The following is an 18,934-nucleotide window of genomic DNA, read 5'->3' on the forward strand; positions in this document are numbered from 1 at the left end:
AAAAAGTTAAACAATCATAGTAACATACTACTGTTGGTGGGTCAAATGTAAATCAAGAAGACGGTGAGGAAAAGCTATAGAGCAGTTCTCAAATCACTCAGTGGAAGTAAAATGGTTGTTTCTGAATTCAGGGTACAGGCACAGCGTCAGACTTAGGGGCGCGCTTATAGTCCTTGCGACGGCCTAATGTCATCCGTCGCCGTTGTAGCAGCAATTTTTGCTTATAGTGTTAGAGACAAGGGACGACGAGAGAGGGCGTGGTGGGGGCATGGCAGGGGCGTGGACAAGAGCGGTTCGCCCTCATTGGCTGAACCGCTCACGTGGCTGTTGGTTGTCACGCTGCGGTTGCTGAAAAATCAATTTTCATTGACTTCCAGCGATTGCGACCAGTCCGTCGCTCCGTCGCGTCGCTTCTACTATAGGTGCACATGATGGATTCAATACGTTTGTTTTGACACGACGTCGTGTCGCCGGGACTATAAGTGCGGCCTTAGAACCAGTGGAGTAACTACACTACCACAAACCCCCAAAATGCAGGGGGGTGGGCCTGACCCACCAGGCCAGCCGTGCTGGAAGTTGGGACCGGCTAGAGTGCCTCTGTTTCCTGCGGGGCCCTCATGCCAATCACCCCCCTCCCCCCCTTGCAGTGACCAATTTCCGCATTCGCCAGCTTCCCACCGACACAGGACCAGAGGCCTCCCCCATCCAACATTGCCCGAAAGGTAAGGGGGGATTGAGTGTGAGGAGCGAGGGGGATTGAGTGTGAGGAGGGAGGGGGATTGAGTGGGGAGGGAGATTGAGTGTAAGGAGGAAGGGAGATTGAGTGTGAGTAGGGAGGGGGATTGAGTGTGAGGAGGAGGGAGGGGGATTGAGTGTGAGGAGGAAGGAGGGGGATTGAGTGTGAGGAGGAGGGAGGGGGATTGAGTCTGAGGAGGGAAGTGGATTGAGTGTGAAGAGGGAGGGGGATTGAGTGTGAAAGGAGAGGTTGGTTGATAGAGAAAGGAGGGGCGATTGAGTGAGACGAGAGGGGATTGAGTGAGATAGAAGGGGGAAATTGAGAGAGGGAGGGGGGAGCAGAGGAGGGGGTGAGAGCGAGGGAGGAGGGGAGGAGGAGAGGAGGAGGAGATGAGGAGGGAGGAGGAGAGGAGGGGGGGTGAGAGTGAGGGAGGAGGGCCATTAAACATTTTTTGCAGAGGGGCCCAAAAATGTTAGTTATGCCACTGGTTAGAACTGTTATTTCTCCATCCTGCACAAGAAGACTGAACACACGGCATTGCAGCCTCTTCTGCTACATAGAGTTAATGCATCACCTGTTCTAAGAGATGCAATTTCTACATCAATTTTGAGTGTCAGGAGTATTATGATAAGATAGTATCATTCTTTGGTAAATTATATTTGAGGTATGTAAAGCACAAGGCTACAATATGTTAGATTTAGCCCTTTGTATTCTCATTTCTGCAGGGGAGTGGGGACATAATTTCACTGCTCTATATAAACCCGAGGCATTTCCTTCAGAGGAATTTTCTAGGAAACTCTTTAGGTTGCATGGTCCTGTTTTACAGACCGAGAACAGATCCCTTCTCTTTCTTCAGGCTGACTCTTGGGTTTCATTTGAGCTTGAAAAGCAGAGCTCTCAGCTAGTTTAATGCTTTGAGTTATCTGATATTCTTTGAAGACCACATCTGGCATGTTGTTAACTTATGTAGGAATCTGAGGTTGTGTGTTTATTGTTCCTATACTGACTTAAAGGTGCAGCCCTATACATATAGAAGCTGCAATGCAGTGAAAGCGCTCGGACATGAAACACCTTCACGATTTTAACTTTTTGTTTCATAATGTTAACCTATGGTTCGTAGCTTTTCAAAGACGAATCCCACAGTAAGGTCTCTTACCTTTTTGTTTTCCACAAGATGTGTTATTTGTGTCCCGGTCCACATTACATTTACTGTGCTTTATACAAGATATGTGCTGCAAATTGTTATTTAATATTTTTTAAAGTTACTTACACATACTGTAGTTTGAGTACAGAAAGGGTTATGTGGTAGAAGTGTATAGCACATAAAAATACCACTTGGAACATTTACATGTCTCAGACAGGTCTACAACCCTGCCATTCCCCATTATCTCTTAGCATACAGTGCTTCCACGCAGCCAGGAATTCTGGGTAATGACATGCAAATGAGCACTCACAGTATTCACGATAGAAGTGCAAATGTTTAAAAGGGACAGGTAGTCAGAGGCAGGAGTGACCTATAATACCAGCACATGCTTTAACGTGAGAGGACTTGGTCCAGTTCCCAGTGTTAGCACCTTGAAACCATGTGCCAATCCCACCAGGATTGTAAGCGACTGGATCCTTCAATACACGTTTAGTGTACATGTAAAATATTATGTACAGATCTACAAACACATACATATACAGGAGGTCCTCGCTATACGTCAGTCTGTTATCCGTGGAACGGATTATCCGACAACGTAATGGATTATCCGATGCTCACTGCCGCGGATTAACATTGGATCTGCAATCCGACGGCGGTTTGCGAAACAGATTCCGGCGGATATCCAAGGACCGCCTGTATATCCTCATCATCTTCAGCCCCTTGTTGAACCACTGCTGGATGAAGGCCTCCCCAGTGGTCTTCCAGGTATTCCTGTTGTAAGCCTCTCTTCTCCACGTCGCACCTACACATGTTCTGTTTCCATCCTCCCATCTTACTTTTGGTCGTTGTCTTGGTCTTTTAATCCCTCTTAGAATGCAGTCGAGTATAATCTTTGTCCAACAATGATCATTTCCTTTTGCGATGTGTCCACCCCACCACCATTTTTATTTCTTCCTGCTTGTGATGATGTCACAGATTTTTGTTTGGTTTCAAACCCATTCTTTTCTTTTCAGCTAATGCCCAGCATGCATCTCTCCATACTTCTTTGTTGTCTGAAGCGTCTGAATTATCTTTGCATTTAGGGTCCAAGTTTCCCATCCATAAATGAGCAAGTACAGTATGTAATAATTTAAACCATATAGCTACATAGGTCAAAGAGAGTGTGATAACAATCTGGGTTGGAAAAAAAATATTCAATACCATTTTTAAGTTCTTTTGACAGATCCACCACTATAAAAACAAAACGTTGACCCTTTATTTTCATTCTTGGGATGTCCATGTGACCACCAATCTTTAAAGTGATTATTAGGAAGTTTGAAGACAGCAGACGTGAATTTAAAACAAGAACAAAGGTGGAAAACGCTGCTTGGAAATAAGGAAAAATAAAACCTCAAAAGAAAGTTTGTGCCGCTGAAGGCGGTTAGCAGATAACCACTTTAAAGGGAGATTATGAGGCCAAGTAGCCTTTAAACCTCAGTCTTCCTGTTCAGACGAAATCTTGAGCTCGTCTCTAATAGAAACCCTGCTTTGCAAAAACTAATGAAATATATTGATGGCACAGAAGACAAAGCGTCTTTTCATCTCCCTGATAGGTCTATTACAGAAAGCTCTTTTTATTTATTTTTTGATTTTGCTGTCCGCCCTTTGGATTGCTTAGTGCTCACAAGTATTTCAGCTTGAGACAGTAAAAGATTCAGCATGATTTCCAAGCATGTATAATCCATTAGTATTATCCTTGAGATAAAAGACCATTTATACTACCTGTGCAGGGCTCCAAAGTTTTCAAGAGGTTTTTTTTTCCCCCCCATTGGAAATAAACCTCAGAAATAATTTCTGTACTTTTTATTTTTAAAAAGACTTCTTATATTGTTGATCCAAAATGCTTTGCCCATAGCAATGGGGGGGGGGGGGGGGCGGGAGGGCCGCAATGTAGTCTTGCAATCTACAGTTAGACATGCAATCTCTGGTGGAAGAAATACAAATAAAATGAAATTATTCATATCCCTGAGGATTTATGTTGATGCTTTCATAGCATCTGCTGATTGAAGAAGAGACTGAAATGATGGCGGCTGTCAGCATGTTTGATTGTGTTTTACCCTAACAGGGGACCTGTGCAGAAAGACGGCAATCTGTATTTTTAAAAAAAAGGCCCACAGTCATTTTTGCCCGAAGTTTATGGACAGTAGATCTGAGAGTTGTTACAGGATTAGTTTATATTGTAGCTGTAAAGCAGCATTCATGGCCGACCCAGAGGGTCATATTCAAAATATTTAATCTGCTCCTGTCTCATCTTCCACTTTTTCTCTCACCTCGTCTCATACCTCTGGAGAGTTCATTTACACACAGTGCATGCCGCAGCAGAGCTAGCAAGGCTGATGTGTTGTATGAATTCACATATACAGGTAAATTGTAGATACTCCACAGCAAGTGTTCGGTCCATGGGGATTTTCTGCCACTTCACAGTCGGGAAAATGACCCCCATGGCATCTATGTACTAATAGTCACCGATGGAATATATGGCATTAAATTGATGCAAGAACCACAAAATATACATTGCGTTTGTGTGCAGCTATGTACTAATCTTTTCTTTTGTTTTCCAATGTGCACGATAAGCAACAACAAATGTTTTTTTCCTTCAGGTATATTGTCACAAACCTGTATGATGAACACGAGGCAAAAATGTAAATGGCATGTGCTAAAATAATTTCTATATGTGCATCAAAGAAATGAGTCAAAACTGAGGCAAAAACGTTGTCGAAGAGCTCTAAATTAAAAATGCACATTATTATGTTTTAATTTGAATTGTGTCAAGCAGGTATGCAATGCACCATACTGTACGTCATTGCAGATAATAAATTATGCGTGCTGTGTAACCAGTCATATAACAACTTTCATAGATACCACGCGCAATTTATTAATATTATATACACGTTTGTACTAATTATAGCACTACATTCTTGGCGCAACTAAACACTACAAAGATTGTGTTAGTTATTAGTACATGGGCTATTGGTGCTTTTCCATAGTTAAGACCATAAACAAACGAGGCATTCTCCTTGCTACAAAGAGAAGGTGATTGACACCCTTCAGAAAGAGTAATTAATGTAAGAGGAGTGGCTAATTGCAGGGGTGGCCAACGCCAGTCCTCAATGGCAACCAGCAGGCCAGGCATTAGGGATATCCCTGCTTCAGCACAGGTGGTGCAGTCATTCTGACTGAGCCACCTGTGCTGAAGCAGGGATATCACTAATACCTGGCCCTTGAGGACTGGAGTTGGCTATTCCTGGTTTAGTGGAAGTAGAAAAGTGTAGTTCAAATCCAAGATTTGTTGCCTTGCCCAAGAAGCCCTGAATATGTTTGTTTATACTAAAAAAATGGTGATCTGATGGGCACGAAAAGTGCCTCAAACACTTTTATAAGTGGACAGGAGATTCTAATTACACCCATAATACATGTCATTATAGACTACTTGTCTACCAACGCCCCACAGATTATTACTTACAAAGAACTTCAAATTGCTGCATATCTCAAAAAGTTTGCAATCAAAGAAAATGTCAAGGTTTTTTTTATTTTATTTTATTTAGATTTCATATCACCAAGATGTGAAATTAAACATGAAGGCAATTGGTAAGACTTAGAAAGTGAAACTCAACCTTTTGAAATCTTTTGAAGAATGTGGCAGACTGAGACAAAGAAATAAGTTTTAAGAGTATTTAAGGTTAACACGATAATTAAATTCCTGTGTCTGCTGGGAATAATTGATCTTAGATTGGGACATGCCTGGCTGGACCACGGAAATGGTTCAAACCTGATAACCCTGGCCAGTTTTATTTTCTCTGTTTATTAGCCTGCTTTGGCCTCTGGAGGGGGGATAAAGTGTGGCTCGGGTTGATGGCGAAGCAAATTTACCTTTTTTACGACTCTGCAGACAGTAAGTCAAGTCATTTCAGCTTGTCATAAAAGCCGGAAAGGCAATGCCAAAAACGCAGATATTTAGAGCCTGGTTCCACTGAAAGGTGAAATGACCTGACAAAACACAGGCCGTGGGCAAATTTACTGCCCTGGAGGGAAAATACCCCAGAAAAACTGTAGCAATGACAGTGTGTGTAGGTGCAGCACCACACAATATATTATTGTTTCTTATTTTAACCCTGCAGACAAAGCAATATCCTACATGTGTTTTTTTTTAATAAATCAGTTCTATACTATGAGAAAATCCACACAATGATAAATAATTAGCTAAGGTGTCGATCGATCGGCAAAAATTCGGCTTGGGGTTCACTAAATGGCTGTCAGTGCAGCAGAAGAGGACCAAATGATACAAAGTTCTGTGGGGAAGATCATGTGACCAGGCAGTCACTAGATACAATTGGTGCACTGCTACAGAGAGGGCAGGGCTCAAAAAGGGGTGTGCCAGAGCCTGTTTCAGAAGAGGAAGGGGGTGTGACTTTGTAAATGGTTGCTATATAATAACAAAAATGCTTGTTACATTATATTACATTAAAAATATAATTCACAGTTGATTTTAAAAAATGCTACACGTATTTTCTTATAGTACAGACCTGATTTATTTTTTTAAACACATGCAGGATATTGCTTGTTCTGCAGCTTTAAGAAAAGATTAGTTATCTTTTTAGAGAATAAATGTGCAGAACAGATAATAAAATATGCAGAAAATAGATCGTAAGTGACCTGAATATTCTGAAAGATTTGTCCCCTTGTCAGACACACAGTACATGGCAAGTTGTACTGGAGTATTATACATTTATGTCTTCCTCTAAATCTATAATTAAAACGGAAATAGCCGTGTTAGTCCAGTTGAGATAGTGCAGAATAAATGAGTACCTCAATATTACGTGATACCTTTTTTTATTTGGACTAACAATTGAAATCCTAGGACAAGCTTTTGAGAGTCTTTCTCTCTTCCTCAGGTTAGCAATACTGATTAATAAAGGGTTCTGTGGCTAAACCAGAGATTAGGAAATCAGAAAAAAAACAACAACAACAAAAACAGAGATGTAGATAAGGTGGGGTGAGAAAGTGATGTTTGAAGACATTGGAAGGGTAACAAAACGTTGACAAGGAACAGCATGGAGGGGGACGGGGATGTTGTGTGGGTGGGGGGAGGTATGGGTAGGAACATTTGCAGAGAGGCAGGCAGGATCATTACAAACAATTCTGATAGTGTGTGAGAAACCCCATATCCGCATTAAGTCCTCTTGTGTTGGTGTCAAAGAGTCTTATCATTCTTAGTTCAAATGTTTTCCATTCTTGGGTGCATTTAAACATTCCATTGAGGATTTTGATTTTTAAATCATTTATGAAATGATCTGGTTTTGAGAAGTGATGTCCCACTGGTGAGCAGTATCTTCCTTCTTCGTGGTGTTGTATTCGGAGTGTCTGTGCATATTCATTCTGCCTTGATGCTTTTGTCTTGTTTCCCCAATGTAGCATCCTTGGTCACATTTGTTACATTCAATCATATATACCACATTCCTGGATGTGCAGCTGTATGATCCTTTAACATTGAGTGTTCCATGGTTCTGACTGGCTGTGGGATCTTGGCATATATGTTTGCAGCGTTTGCAACGTGTTGTTGTTGCACAGTTTTGTGCCTATCAGTGCCTTTAAGTTCGTTATGAAGTTTTCTGTTGACTAATTTCTGTTTGAGGTTTGGTGGTTGCCGGAACGCAAGAATGGGTGGTTTGGGGAAGATTTATTTTAATGTCACATCCTCTGCCAGCATGGGTTGCAGATCTTTCATTATTTTTCGTATACCCTCTAGGGTAGGGTTGTATGTGGCCACTAATGGTATGCATGTGGTAGGTTCTCTCTGTCTGTATTGCAGTAGGTATTCTCGTGGGGCTTTTAGTGCAGATGTAATAATTTTGGCAATAGTCTTTGGCTTGTATCCCTTCTGTCTGAACGATTCGGTCAGGGTTGTGCGATGTCTGTTTCTGTCTTCAGTGTCAGAGCACATGCGGTGGTATCTTATAGCCTGGCTGAATCTATAGAAATAGAGTAGGGGTCCCCAACTATTTGTGCCCAAGGGCACACTTGAGAGTTCAGGAGAGAGTGGTGGGCACCAACCAATTAACGCGCACACACACACACACACACACACAAAATACACGTACCTAGGGGGTGCTGGCCTCCGTTGCCACGGCGCTCCCGCTCGTAGAGGCGGAAGATACTTTTTGTCACGTGCTGCCCTCTAGTGATATATGTTGGTCTCTGAGGAAAAACTCAGCATACAGTATCTGAATTGAGCTTCATTTATCCCTCCCCCCACCCCCCACCAAACAAAATCAGAGATGTAAATATGGCACAATCTCCGAGTCTCGGCTTATCTTGTAAATGCCATACGTAGAACATAGCTTCATAGTCAACTGCCCAGCTCATCCCTCACCCCCTAGTTCTGCCTCTGCCCATATGTTTTTACTCTCTTCCCACCTCGTGGTAGGCTTCGAGAATCCATTAATTCTGTATATTTTTTTGAGTTTTACAACTTAGCAAAAGGTGGAACTTCACATCCTTTTTTCAACCTCTGAACTAGTCAATATATTTTCTATTTGTTACATTTCATGTTGATGTGTTCTATTCATGTTTGGTGTGGGGGGGGGGGGTTGTCCTAGTTTTGAATAGGTAGCTGTTAACACTCCTTAAATAATGAAACACATGTTTAAAGGATTTGAGGTGTTCCGTGGCTAAATATACCGTAGTACTTCCACATTAGTGCTAAAGCAACATATGGCAATACCAATGTATATGATAATATGTTTGCACTCACAAGCACAAATAAGAAGCCAGAGAAACAGACTGTGGGTGTCCGTGCCCTTTTACACTATGATTTCAATAGCTTGATGGGTAAGAAAGAAATGTACTGTAGCTTTAATTCTGAAATGACTCCCTATCTGTCTCCTGGCCTTTCGTCTGTTTGTGATGTGTGCTCATTCATCCTCATAGACGGGTCACTGGGAGATCACAGCTCTCAGCTGCCCTGGGTCACATGGAAGATACCTGTCACAGCGGAGACATCAGGAAGTCTGAGAATGGCATAGGGATGAGGGAGCCAAAACCTCATTACTTCCTTTATTCCAAGAGATGGGAAGATAGGCACAGGTACATGGAGAACTAGCTTATATGTCTCCCATATGCAGAGGACGAAGTAGGTATTTTTGCGCCCAGGGAAAATTCCACCAATTTATAGAATCCAACCAAGGCAAAACAATCCTGTCAATTTGAACTGTATTTGTGAATCTTTGGTATGTTGATGGGACTTGCCTGACACAATCCGCTCTCCCCCCCCCCCCCACACACACTCCCCCATTTTCTCTCCCCCTCCCCCATACACTCCCTCATTTTCACTCCCCCTCCCTCCATTCTCTTCCACCCCCTCCCTCCAATTTTTTCTCCCCCTCCATACATTTCTTGTTCCCACCCTCCTCCATCCATTTATTGCTCTCCCTCTTCTCCATCCATTTCTTGCTCTCCCCCCTCCTCCTCCATCCATTTCTTGCTCTCCCTCCCCCCACTTCGATCCATTTCGTGCTCCCTCCCCCAGCTAAAACTCCAGAGTTCCTACCTGTTCAATCCAGTGGAGCCCGTCTTGGCGGAAGACACTGAACGTTGTGACTAACTTCCGGGTCAGACTGCTAGGGTGGGCTCTGCTCCTGCCATCCTCCACTCATCACTATATACGTATTGCACTGTGTATTTTTGTCACATTGGAAGTGGCTTTGGGCATCTTTGTTTGTTTTTTGTTGTATATATTTAGCCATGCCCACTAGCACTCCTTTTGACACTATATATATATATATATGTGTTAATGTTTGGGGTTTCTCAGAGCTTGTTGGGTATCTGTGTGTTTAGCCTCACCGACAACCCTTAATTGGCTACGCCCAGGAACATTGCCCTGCACGCCCCCCCTAGTCCCGCCTCTGCCCATATGTCTCCATTCTCTTTTCACCTCAGGGTAGGATTTGGTAATCCATTAATTATGTATATTTTGAGTTTTAATTTCTCATAAATTCGGATTTTACCGTGCTGAGGAGTCAGGGGAAATTGTAGGAAGAATGTTACATTCTCAGCTTTCAAAATTCTGACTAGTTTTCTTCCTTCAGCTTGATCATGTCATGTTTTCAATGTAAGAGATCTTTTATGGGGCCATACATTGTAACATTCTGCAACGTATACCTTCTTCCTGTTTCCTAAAAAAATGGCGACTCAAATAGGAGTCAATAAATTCCATATTAATGAAGGTGCTTGGCACTAACACCATCATAATTTGCATTCAGGATAGGTCCAAAGGAGGTAAAGCAGTAAAAGGCTAACCCTGCTGTATGCACCAAGTCCTGCCAGTAATATGCCCATTTCTATGTCTGAGAGATCATTAACATGCTCTTCATTTGCAGCGGCTTTATTTCATTCACTGTGTTGGAAGAGAGGCGCTCACAATCTCTATAAATCACACCTCTTTTTGTATCATTTGCATGTAACAATAATAAACCCAAAGTAGCTACTCTCTCCATCCTAAATGAACACATGGGTAATATATGTAGGGGTTCTGGTGCAACTAAGGGAAATAAAAATAAAAAAAAAATATATATATATATATATATATATATATATATATATGCAAATATGCATATTTAATATAAGTATTATGGTTTAGCCTATCCCATAGCCTCTCTTGCATTCCCAGTAAAATCAACCCCACACTGATGAGACCCATCAAGGTCGAAACAGCTGTCTGTGGGTGGTTTTCTGGGTATGCACCTTAACCCTGGCTGTGCTCAAAGCTGTGACCATGCAGCAAGCTTAAGCCTATAGGGAACCATGTTAAAAATGGTTATTGAGGCAAAAAGTGACACTGTGTGCTCATTTGCATGTCATCTCCCAGAATCCCTTGCTGCAGTGGAAGTGCTGTATGCTGGGTGATAATGGGGAAAGGCGGGGTTGCAGACCTGCCTAAGACATGCAGATGAGCATACAGTAATATTTACATATTTGCTTTCCTGTGGAGGGTTTTTGTCACTTTTTTTACTCACCATAACTTAACTCAGTATTATGGTTATATATATATATAACTAACAAGAACAAAACGTGATGCAAGGGGATCACAAAAAGCCCCTACTACAGTGCACTCTCAAAAAAAAACACAATGTAGAGGGGAAATTATTACAAATCTATTCAATAAATGGTGTCCATAGCCCCTGATGGAGTGGGAATAATTAAAAGGAGAGGCTTGGTGAAAAAAAAAATTAAAATCCTAATCCAAGAGAAGGTCCAAGAGAATGATGGGGAGGTGAGAGTATTCACAGAGTAAAGCGCAATAGATAATGCAAAGGATTAGGGTACTAAACGCTAAATAATAATGTCCCTAAAGTGAGTGGTGGGATAAGTGAAGAAAACTATGAACAGTGCCCAGGTATCCAAGGTATCAGAACTTGTAACGAGCTCGCGGTGCCGTGCATGTAACAGTCTATGGAAATTGACGGTAATACCATCTCTCACTTTTTTTTTTAATACAGGCAGCTAACGCCCTTTTCTCTTCCGTGATGAAAAGCCCCAAAACAGAGCTGCTCGGCCAGTATTGTGCATGGGAAGGTAGCACTGTGGGATCACACTGAGTACTACAGATATCATGGGAAGTGGGGATGGCCTGGGAGTCTTGCTACGGGTCCAACCTCATACACAGGAATCCTGCTTCTCTGGGGGGGGGCACTTTTTGCTGATGTTGTTGGAAAATAGCAGTCACCGAGAACCACAGCAAGTCATTTAACTACCTTGTCAGTTGGAAAAGCAGAGAGCAGGAGCGAGCTGAGCACCACCTTGTTAGAATTCAACCTGCAACACACACTTACTTCCAGGCCTCGTCCTCCAAGTGTTTCTGACATGACAAACACGCACAAGCCAAGCTCTGTGAATTGAAATGGGCTTTACAGGCCTTCAGTGAAGTATAAAACAACAGTAGTAAGTGAGCTGAAAGGCTTCCAGATCACCTGGCACGGCCACGTCTGATCAGTGCTGTAATTAGGTGGCTGGGGCAAAGGGCAAACGTTATGAAAATTATTTTACTCAATCCCCCTTGTTGCTAATTGAAATGCCTTGAAGTCAGCAGGAGTGGGTTTTATCCCAGACGGATCATTTCCTCATTAGGGGAGGACATTAGCATATGCCTCTTGTGCTTAAAGGCAATTAAATCCGCCTCGGTACTGTGGGGGTGAGAGGCAGACTTTAACTTGGCTGGCAATCTCAAAGTGAAAAAAAAAAAAAATCACAAGCAGAAAAAGAATGAGGCACAGTTTAGAAAATGACCTGAAGGACCCTGCTGTGTTTTTAAGTGGCATGAAGTAAAAGATGGGAAGGAACAAAGAAAGATTAAAGTCATTCAAACTTTAATAATAAAAAAAGATTTCCCAGCCCAGAAAGAATCTTGGCTGTACTTCCCATCGGAGAGATTATTACGGATCTGGTAGTCGATTTATCTGTATGAAAGGGAATAACGAGACCTAAACATATGTAACACATGCATTTCCCCACCTCTCTGCGTGTGGACAGCAATCTGGCAGGTCGTATGGTCTCTAAACCTCCATTAGGAGCCAAATAGCCCTCATGGCTGGCCTCAGGAAGACATGGTGCGTGTTAAGGGCATGTCAGTAGCAGTGACTTGGCTGACACATAACTTTGAATGACCCATCTGAGGTTATTTTTTGTACTATTACTTTTTTTTGCACAGCCATCCCCAAATCTCTCTGCTGCAAAGTACTAAACAATCAAAATAGTTGACCCACGGCAAATGCCATTCCCCTTTGCTTTCATTAATTACCGCCTCGCTGCTCAGCATTGATGTTGAAAGACCCCCTACTTTGGATTTGTTTATGCTCTCAAGAGGGGGTCCCCTGTTCTTTGACATTAGTCATGACCCAGTTTCTCCACAGCCCAAAATGTCTCTGGTACCAGATATTGCATACGCATCCCCAAAATTTCTTATGGCAAGGAGCAGACTTGTTCAGGTTTTGCAGCAGGAAACATGGATTCATTTCTGCAATTTGTTCCTGTCTTTTTATATATTTTCCTTTCTGTTTTTTTTTTTTTTTTAAAGAGGGGTAAAAAGTGTTTACCTAATTCAGTTGAGCATATGCTTCCACATGTCCATTAAGAATCATTAGAACAGCGCCCGTGTTCAGCCAGTAATGATGCTCTGTGATGTGAAATCAATTGTTTTCTGTAATGGGATAAAACCATGGCCTTGGAAAATCTATTCATGTGCACTTCTTAAAAAAATAAATTGGATACATGTTTAATAATTAATTAAACAGGTTGTATTCCTGCATTTGCTAACTGCTAGCCCATGGATAAGGATCTGAAATATTCAATAATCACTTGATTCTCATTTTGTGAGAATTTCACTCAATGTTGCACCTGAAATAAATGAATTCATATCAATATTTTCATTAATATACGTATATATATATATATATATATATATATATATATATATATATATATATATATATATATATATATTATATATATATATATTACTAGTAGTGTGTGTGTGTATATATATTATAATGTACAAGATCACGTTTCTACTTTCTTAAAAAAGAGAATGAGTGTGTGATTTTGTTTTGATAGCAAAATTACTACAAATAGAACATTAAACGTAATCAAATGTTTTTCTTATGTTATATTTGACTCTGACTTATTCGTCTTGTCAATTTGAAACCACTCCCTGATTATGCTGCTGTACACGGAAGGGGACAGTGCCCTAGAAAATAAGGAGAATCCCATGACATACAGCGCACATCATAGGGTGCTGCCCTTTTTATATAGGGAACTGAAGGGGCTAGGGAGACAATTGTCTTAGCAATCATATGGGGGACCGAGACATAGGAGCTTTTAATTGCAATTGGTCAGGCCCACATTGGTTCTAGTTTTAGGAACTCCAGTACAATCTCATGTTCAGACACTTGGATAAATTGGAATGTATGAGCACAGTTGGAAGGGGGTGCTGATATTGTTATTGGGGTGCACTCAGTCTGGAGTTCAGAATGATGATCACAATTGGGTTTCGATCATCAGGAAGTAGCACATCCCACAAAGTAGGCATTGAATGCGCTGCCAATGGCTGTGCCATTAAACATAATGGCTTCATCCTTTTTGATGCTAGGAGGTACAGTATCTGGCAGTGGGAAGGCTTACATATTATTGATGACTTTCCAGGATTTTGGGTGTTTTAATTTTAAAAAAACATGTCAGAGACTAGCACAAGCATCTTAATAATACAAAGCAGAGATAAATATCATAAAGTCAAAGGGGGCGTTTCTAATACATGTGAATGATTTTCTTTAAAAAAAAAAGTATACAATGTGGAAACCGGGTAGGTAAGCATGGCGCATATGTAAAAATGAATGAAACAGAAATGCAGATGCTTTTATTAGCTGAGAAACATTATTTATGTTACTCCCATTTCTATGTTATCCATCAGTTGACTAAAGTGACACCAGGACATCACAATTAATCTGCTCCATGAAAGCGTTAATATAGCCTCTACTACAGGTTATGTGTCTTGTTCTTTTTATTCCCATTAAATACCTTTAGGCGATGCTTTGCATTCCAGCGATAGATTCTATAAAGGTCACACAGTAATTACAGTATTAGCTGTAATTTTAATTAAAGTTTCCAGCATACTCGGAAAAGTGAAGCTTAATGCTAACTCGATGTTTAGAGTACATTGTATATCAGATACAAATGGGCATTATCAATAATTAACTAAGGCAATTTAAAGGAAACAATGACTGACTTTAATGAAAATTGGTCTTGAAAAGGTTGCGAGTCAGACCAAGGAGCCTATTTTTCAAGCTTTGCATGAAGACGGGACGTGAATTAGAGATTTGTTTTGTATATTCAATAGGTTGGCGTGTGGCAACAAGTACAAGTGGTCCCAAGCATTGCAGTAACCCTTGATACCAGTTGTTAACTAGAGAGTTTTAAAAGTTCAGACCTGAAAGAGGTTTTTTTTAAGCCAAGATAATGCAAAATAATGATGTAAAGATGCAGAATTTGATGTATCCAAATACGATATTGCTCATCGTATTGATACACCCCAAATTCCAAGGTGATACACACTTTGCCACACAGGTGTTAAGTACCTGGATATGCAGCCAATGAGGGCATTATTTAATCAAATATCCCGATACAAAACTGGGGAAAAAACAGTGCAATAGAATTGTGCCAGATTGACCAAAGAAAAACTCAAATACTGTAGTTTTTAATGGGATTCCTTGTCTCTGATAAACATATCATTTTTGTTGGCTCTTGTTTTGTTTTAGTTTTGCAGCTCGGAGAAGTCAGTCAATAGACCCCCACGGAGATAGCAGGTGCAAAACACCTATCTTGGCACCAATTTAGCTGCAAAAGGGCCATTAAGATCCCTAGATACAGGCGGTCCTCGGTTATCCAACGGAATCCGTTCTGGACGTAGCGTTGGATAGTGAAACCATTGTAAAGGGAGTCCCATGTTAATCAGTGGCGTGAGCGTTGGATAACGCATTCAGGCATCAGATAACGCATGCTGGCATCGAAAAACGGTCCATAGGGTTGCATTGTAAAGTGTTGGCTATGCCATTCGTTGTAAAGTGAAACGTTGGATACGGAGGACTACCTGTACAAGGTGCCCTCCATGCCAATTTTGAGCTAGTATGCAGAATTTGGTAACTGGATTACAATTGCTCCTCTATGTTTGATACATTGTCTGTACGGCAAGTGAAGCAAATGGCTATTCAAATCTCCTTCGCTTTCTCACCTTCCTCTGATGCACCGGGAAATCCCAGCATGGGTTATTATTTCAACAAATATTATATTTGGCTAAGGTTTTCCCTGCCAGACCCCTTCCACTAGCAGGTCCCCTGAGCCAGGAAAAGTGAAAACACAGCTTTTTCGTTTTAATCATTATATTAAAAAAAAAATAACACTATTGGTATTCTTCTCTCTTTCACGCCAACTGAAACACTGCTTGAGTTTAACGCAGCCGAATGTAACAGGATATAGATGGACGCAGCACATCTACATGCGCGTGCATGGTTACAATCACCCCGTATAATGTTATAATATAAACTGATCGCTAAGAAATGTTTCAATCTATTAAGCTACTAAAATTAAAATGAGAACCTTGTAAAACGCTGGATTTTTATTGAGGGAGCAGGATTCCGTAATGCTGAAAAACGTGAAAAATCCTAAATGTTGTTTTTTTTTAAATAAATCAGTTCTGTAGTATTGGATAATACTTACTGTATTTTTTTAAACTCCTAATGCAATTTTAAATGAGTTTTTTAATGTACTGGTCATACTTTGGTTGCTACAGCAACATTTTAGAAAATCATATCCACTTCCTCGTTTGAAACATGCACCTTTTTGAGCTTTACCATTTGGCAGCAAAGTATCACAAACAGAACTGTTGCTGTGTTCCGAACAGCAGACGTGTCTATTGCTCTGGAAGCTGTAACAATAATGTGTTACACTTAGTAATATAATGTTACATTGCAGCTGCAGCATGTCACAGACTGCAGTGCAAAGCTGGAAGGCAGCCATTATGTCGGCACACAATTAGGATTTTTATAGATTTATACATTGTCACAAGCTTTACATATAAAAACAGGAAAAGAAAAAATTATGGAGAGGAAAGTAGTATTGCTGGTTTAAAACAGTCTCCAGCGCCACTGACTTTTGCTTCTTCAACAGCTGTGCCAGAGACAGTGAATTTTACTACATCTGTAAGTTTGGAAATGCACAGAAATGGATCACTGACTCTTAAAGCAGCCATCGCCTACAAACTGGATAGTTTTTTTTTTTTAATTCCCTGAAGAATGGGAACCCCTGGAGCTGGTCCATGCTCCTCGACTTCCAGGGGCTCCCTGAATCCCGAGACACTAAGACACACACAAAAAAAAAATACAAATATATCCGTTTGGACACCAATAGAACATGGCAATGTAATTTCCTGATGGTGCAGCTTTCTATTGGCTGCTCCGGTTCGAGGTTCGAACATGGCCAGGATGGTATTTTCTGGCCAGGATGGTATTTTCTGTCCAGGAGGAAATATACACACACACACACACACAGACACACACACAGTGATATCTCGGGAACCACAGATTAGATCATGGCATTTCATTTTTTAAAGGAGGTTATCTGTTGTGTTTATATTCATTATATGTTGAATGAATTTAACATAGTAGTCTGTAATATCACATAAAACCATGGGTCTGCATGGATGCTTCTGACGTATAATTGTGAAATTTGTCATTTAGATTAAATGGGCTCCGTAAGTAAAATATAGTATTGTTATTTTGTTTAATATGACATTTTTCAGGCATCGGTGTACCTCATGTTGAGTACAGAAACTCATGTGTCTTCTCCCTTGTTCTATCTTCCTTCAGGAACTTGATGCCGCGGACATTAGAGGGGCAGATTACCATGGAGAAGACACCAAGTTACTTTGTGACCATGGAGGCTCCAAGACGCATTTATAACATGTCCCGGGATACCAAGCTCATAGTGGTAGTCAGAAACCCAGTGACCAGAGCGATCTCTGACTATACACAGACATTGTCTAAAACTCCGTCCCTACCCAGCTTCCAAGAGCTGGCCTTTAAAAATGTCAGCATAGGACTGATAGACACTTCTTGGAGTGCCATTCGCATTGGCATCTACGCTAAGCATCTGGATAACTGGTTACAGCACTTCCCCCTCTCTAAATTCCTCTTTGTCAGTGGAGAGAGGCTGGTCAGCGATCCGGCTGGAGAAATGGGCCGCGTCCAGGACTTCTTGGGACTTAAGAGGGTCATAACGGATAAACATTTCTACTTCAATGAAACCAAGGGCTTCCCATGCCTGAAGAAACCAGAGGGAAGCAGCAAGCCACGATGCCTGGGTAAATCCAAAGGCCGTCCGCACCCTGACATTGACAAGAAAGTCTTGCTGCGTCTTCAAGAGTTTTACAGACCATTCAACATGAAGTTCTATCAAATGACTGGGCAGGACTTTGGCTGGGACTGAGGCTGTGTTGGGGATTGGTCACAAGGACTGTAATATCTTATTAGTAGTGGGGGGGATCTATGTCCATATGCTTTGCTGATCCTTCCCGCACTGAAGGAGTTTATCCCATTTGTTTCAGAGATATATAATGCAATATCACAGAACTAAATTGACACCCCCCACCCGAAGTATATAAGTCCAACTCTTTGCTCCCCGATAAATGCAGCCTTGCCTTCGCCTCTTGATTTGGCTCCATCCAACTGTTGGAAAAATTCCCATTAAGAGTGTGAATACAGTACTCCATATATTTTCCACTCATTTGGAGTGGATATAAACGGCTCAGAAGTCCTGTCATCTTTCTATTGTTGTAATACTTATTTATATCAGACCAGAGAAAATGTATTCTAAAAGGAGTCGAGATCAATATTTGACACACAAGAAAAAAATAAAATAAATCTTGTATGACATCTGACCTGATTTGAGTGTTATCTGTTGTATGTTAACAAGAATCGGTTTAGAATTTAAATGCAGTGTCCATATGCCTCATTGTGCCATCCATGTGCATAAATGTTTGTTAAATAGTGTCCCTGCATGTTTTAATGACGATTGGATAGTTTAATGTAAACCCAATTTGAAGACTATCTGAGTAGTGACCACACAGTTAAAGTTTGTATTTATAGATTTACTCCTTTTACAATAAAGCTAACACATTTCTGGAAGGCTCCGTTGGTATATAGGTTTATATGACCTGCCAATAAACTGGAGATACTGTAGATGGCGGTTTTAAAACTGTGACTTCTGATGCTTTATTTAAAAGGAAACACAGTGCTGGTGATTTTAACAAGCCTTTCATGTTGTCTACAGTTTTTCCTCCATTTCTTTGTACTGTTCTGCAGACCTGTGCGAGCCAAGACATTTTTAGCTGCTGTTACAATACATTCTTGTCGTTTTACATTACTGACTCCTTACACCACAGCCACAGGGCCAGTATTACTTAAAGCTGCTAAACA

The 18,934-nt window shown here is 41.1% G+C and overlaps 1 protein-coding gene across 1 annotated transcript in view; it reads left to right on the forward strand.

The window, feature by feature from the left end:
* HS3ST6 (heparan sulfate-glucosamine 3-sulfotransferase 6) overlaps positions 1–18,856 on the forward strand; it is a 46,366-nt gene extending 27,510 nt beyond the window's left edge. Inside the window, exon 2 of the mRNA XM_075565755.1 lies at positions 17,327–18,856. Within this exon, the coding sequence (XP_075421870.1) occupies positions 17,327–17,945 (619 nt within the window). The 3' untranslated portion in view covers positions 17,946–18,856. The remainder of the gene's footprint in view (positions 1–17,326) is intronic.
* Positions 18,857–18,934: the final 78 nt, after the last annotated feature.

This window comes from Ascaphus truei, chromosome 11, assembly GCF_040206685.1.
Source record: "Ascaphus truei isolate aAscTru1 chromosome 11, aAscTru1.hap1, whole genome shotgun sequence".
Classification (NCBI taxonomy): Eukaryota; Metazoa; Chordata; class Amphibia; order Anura; family Ascaphidae; genus Ascaphus; species Ascaphus truei.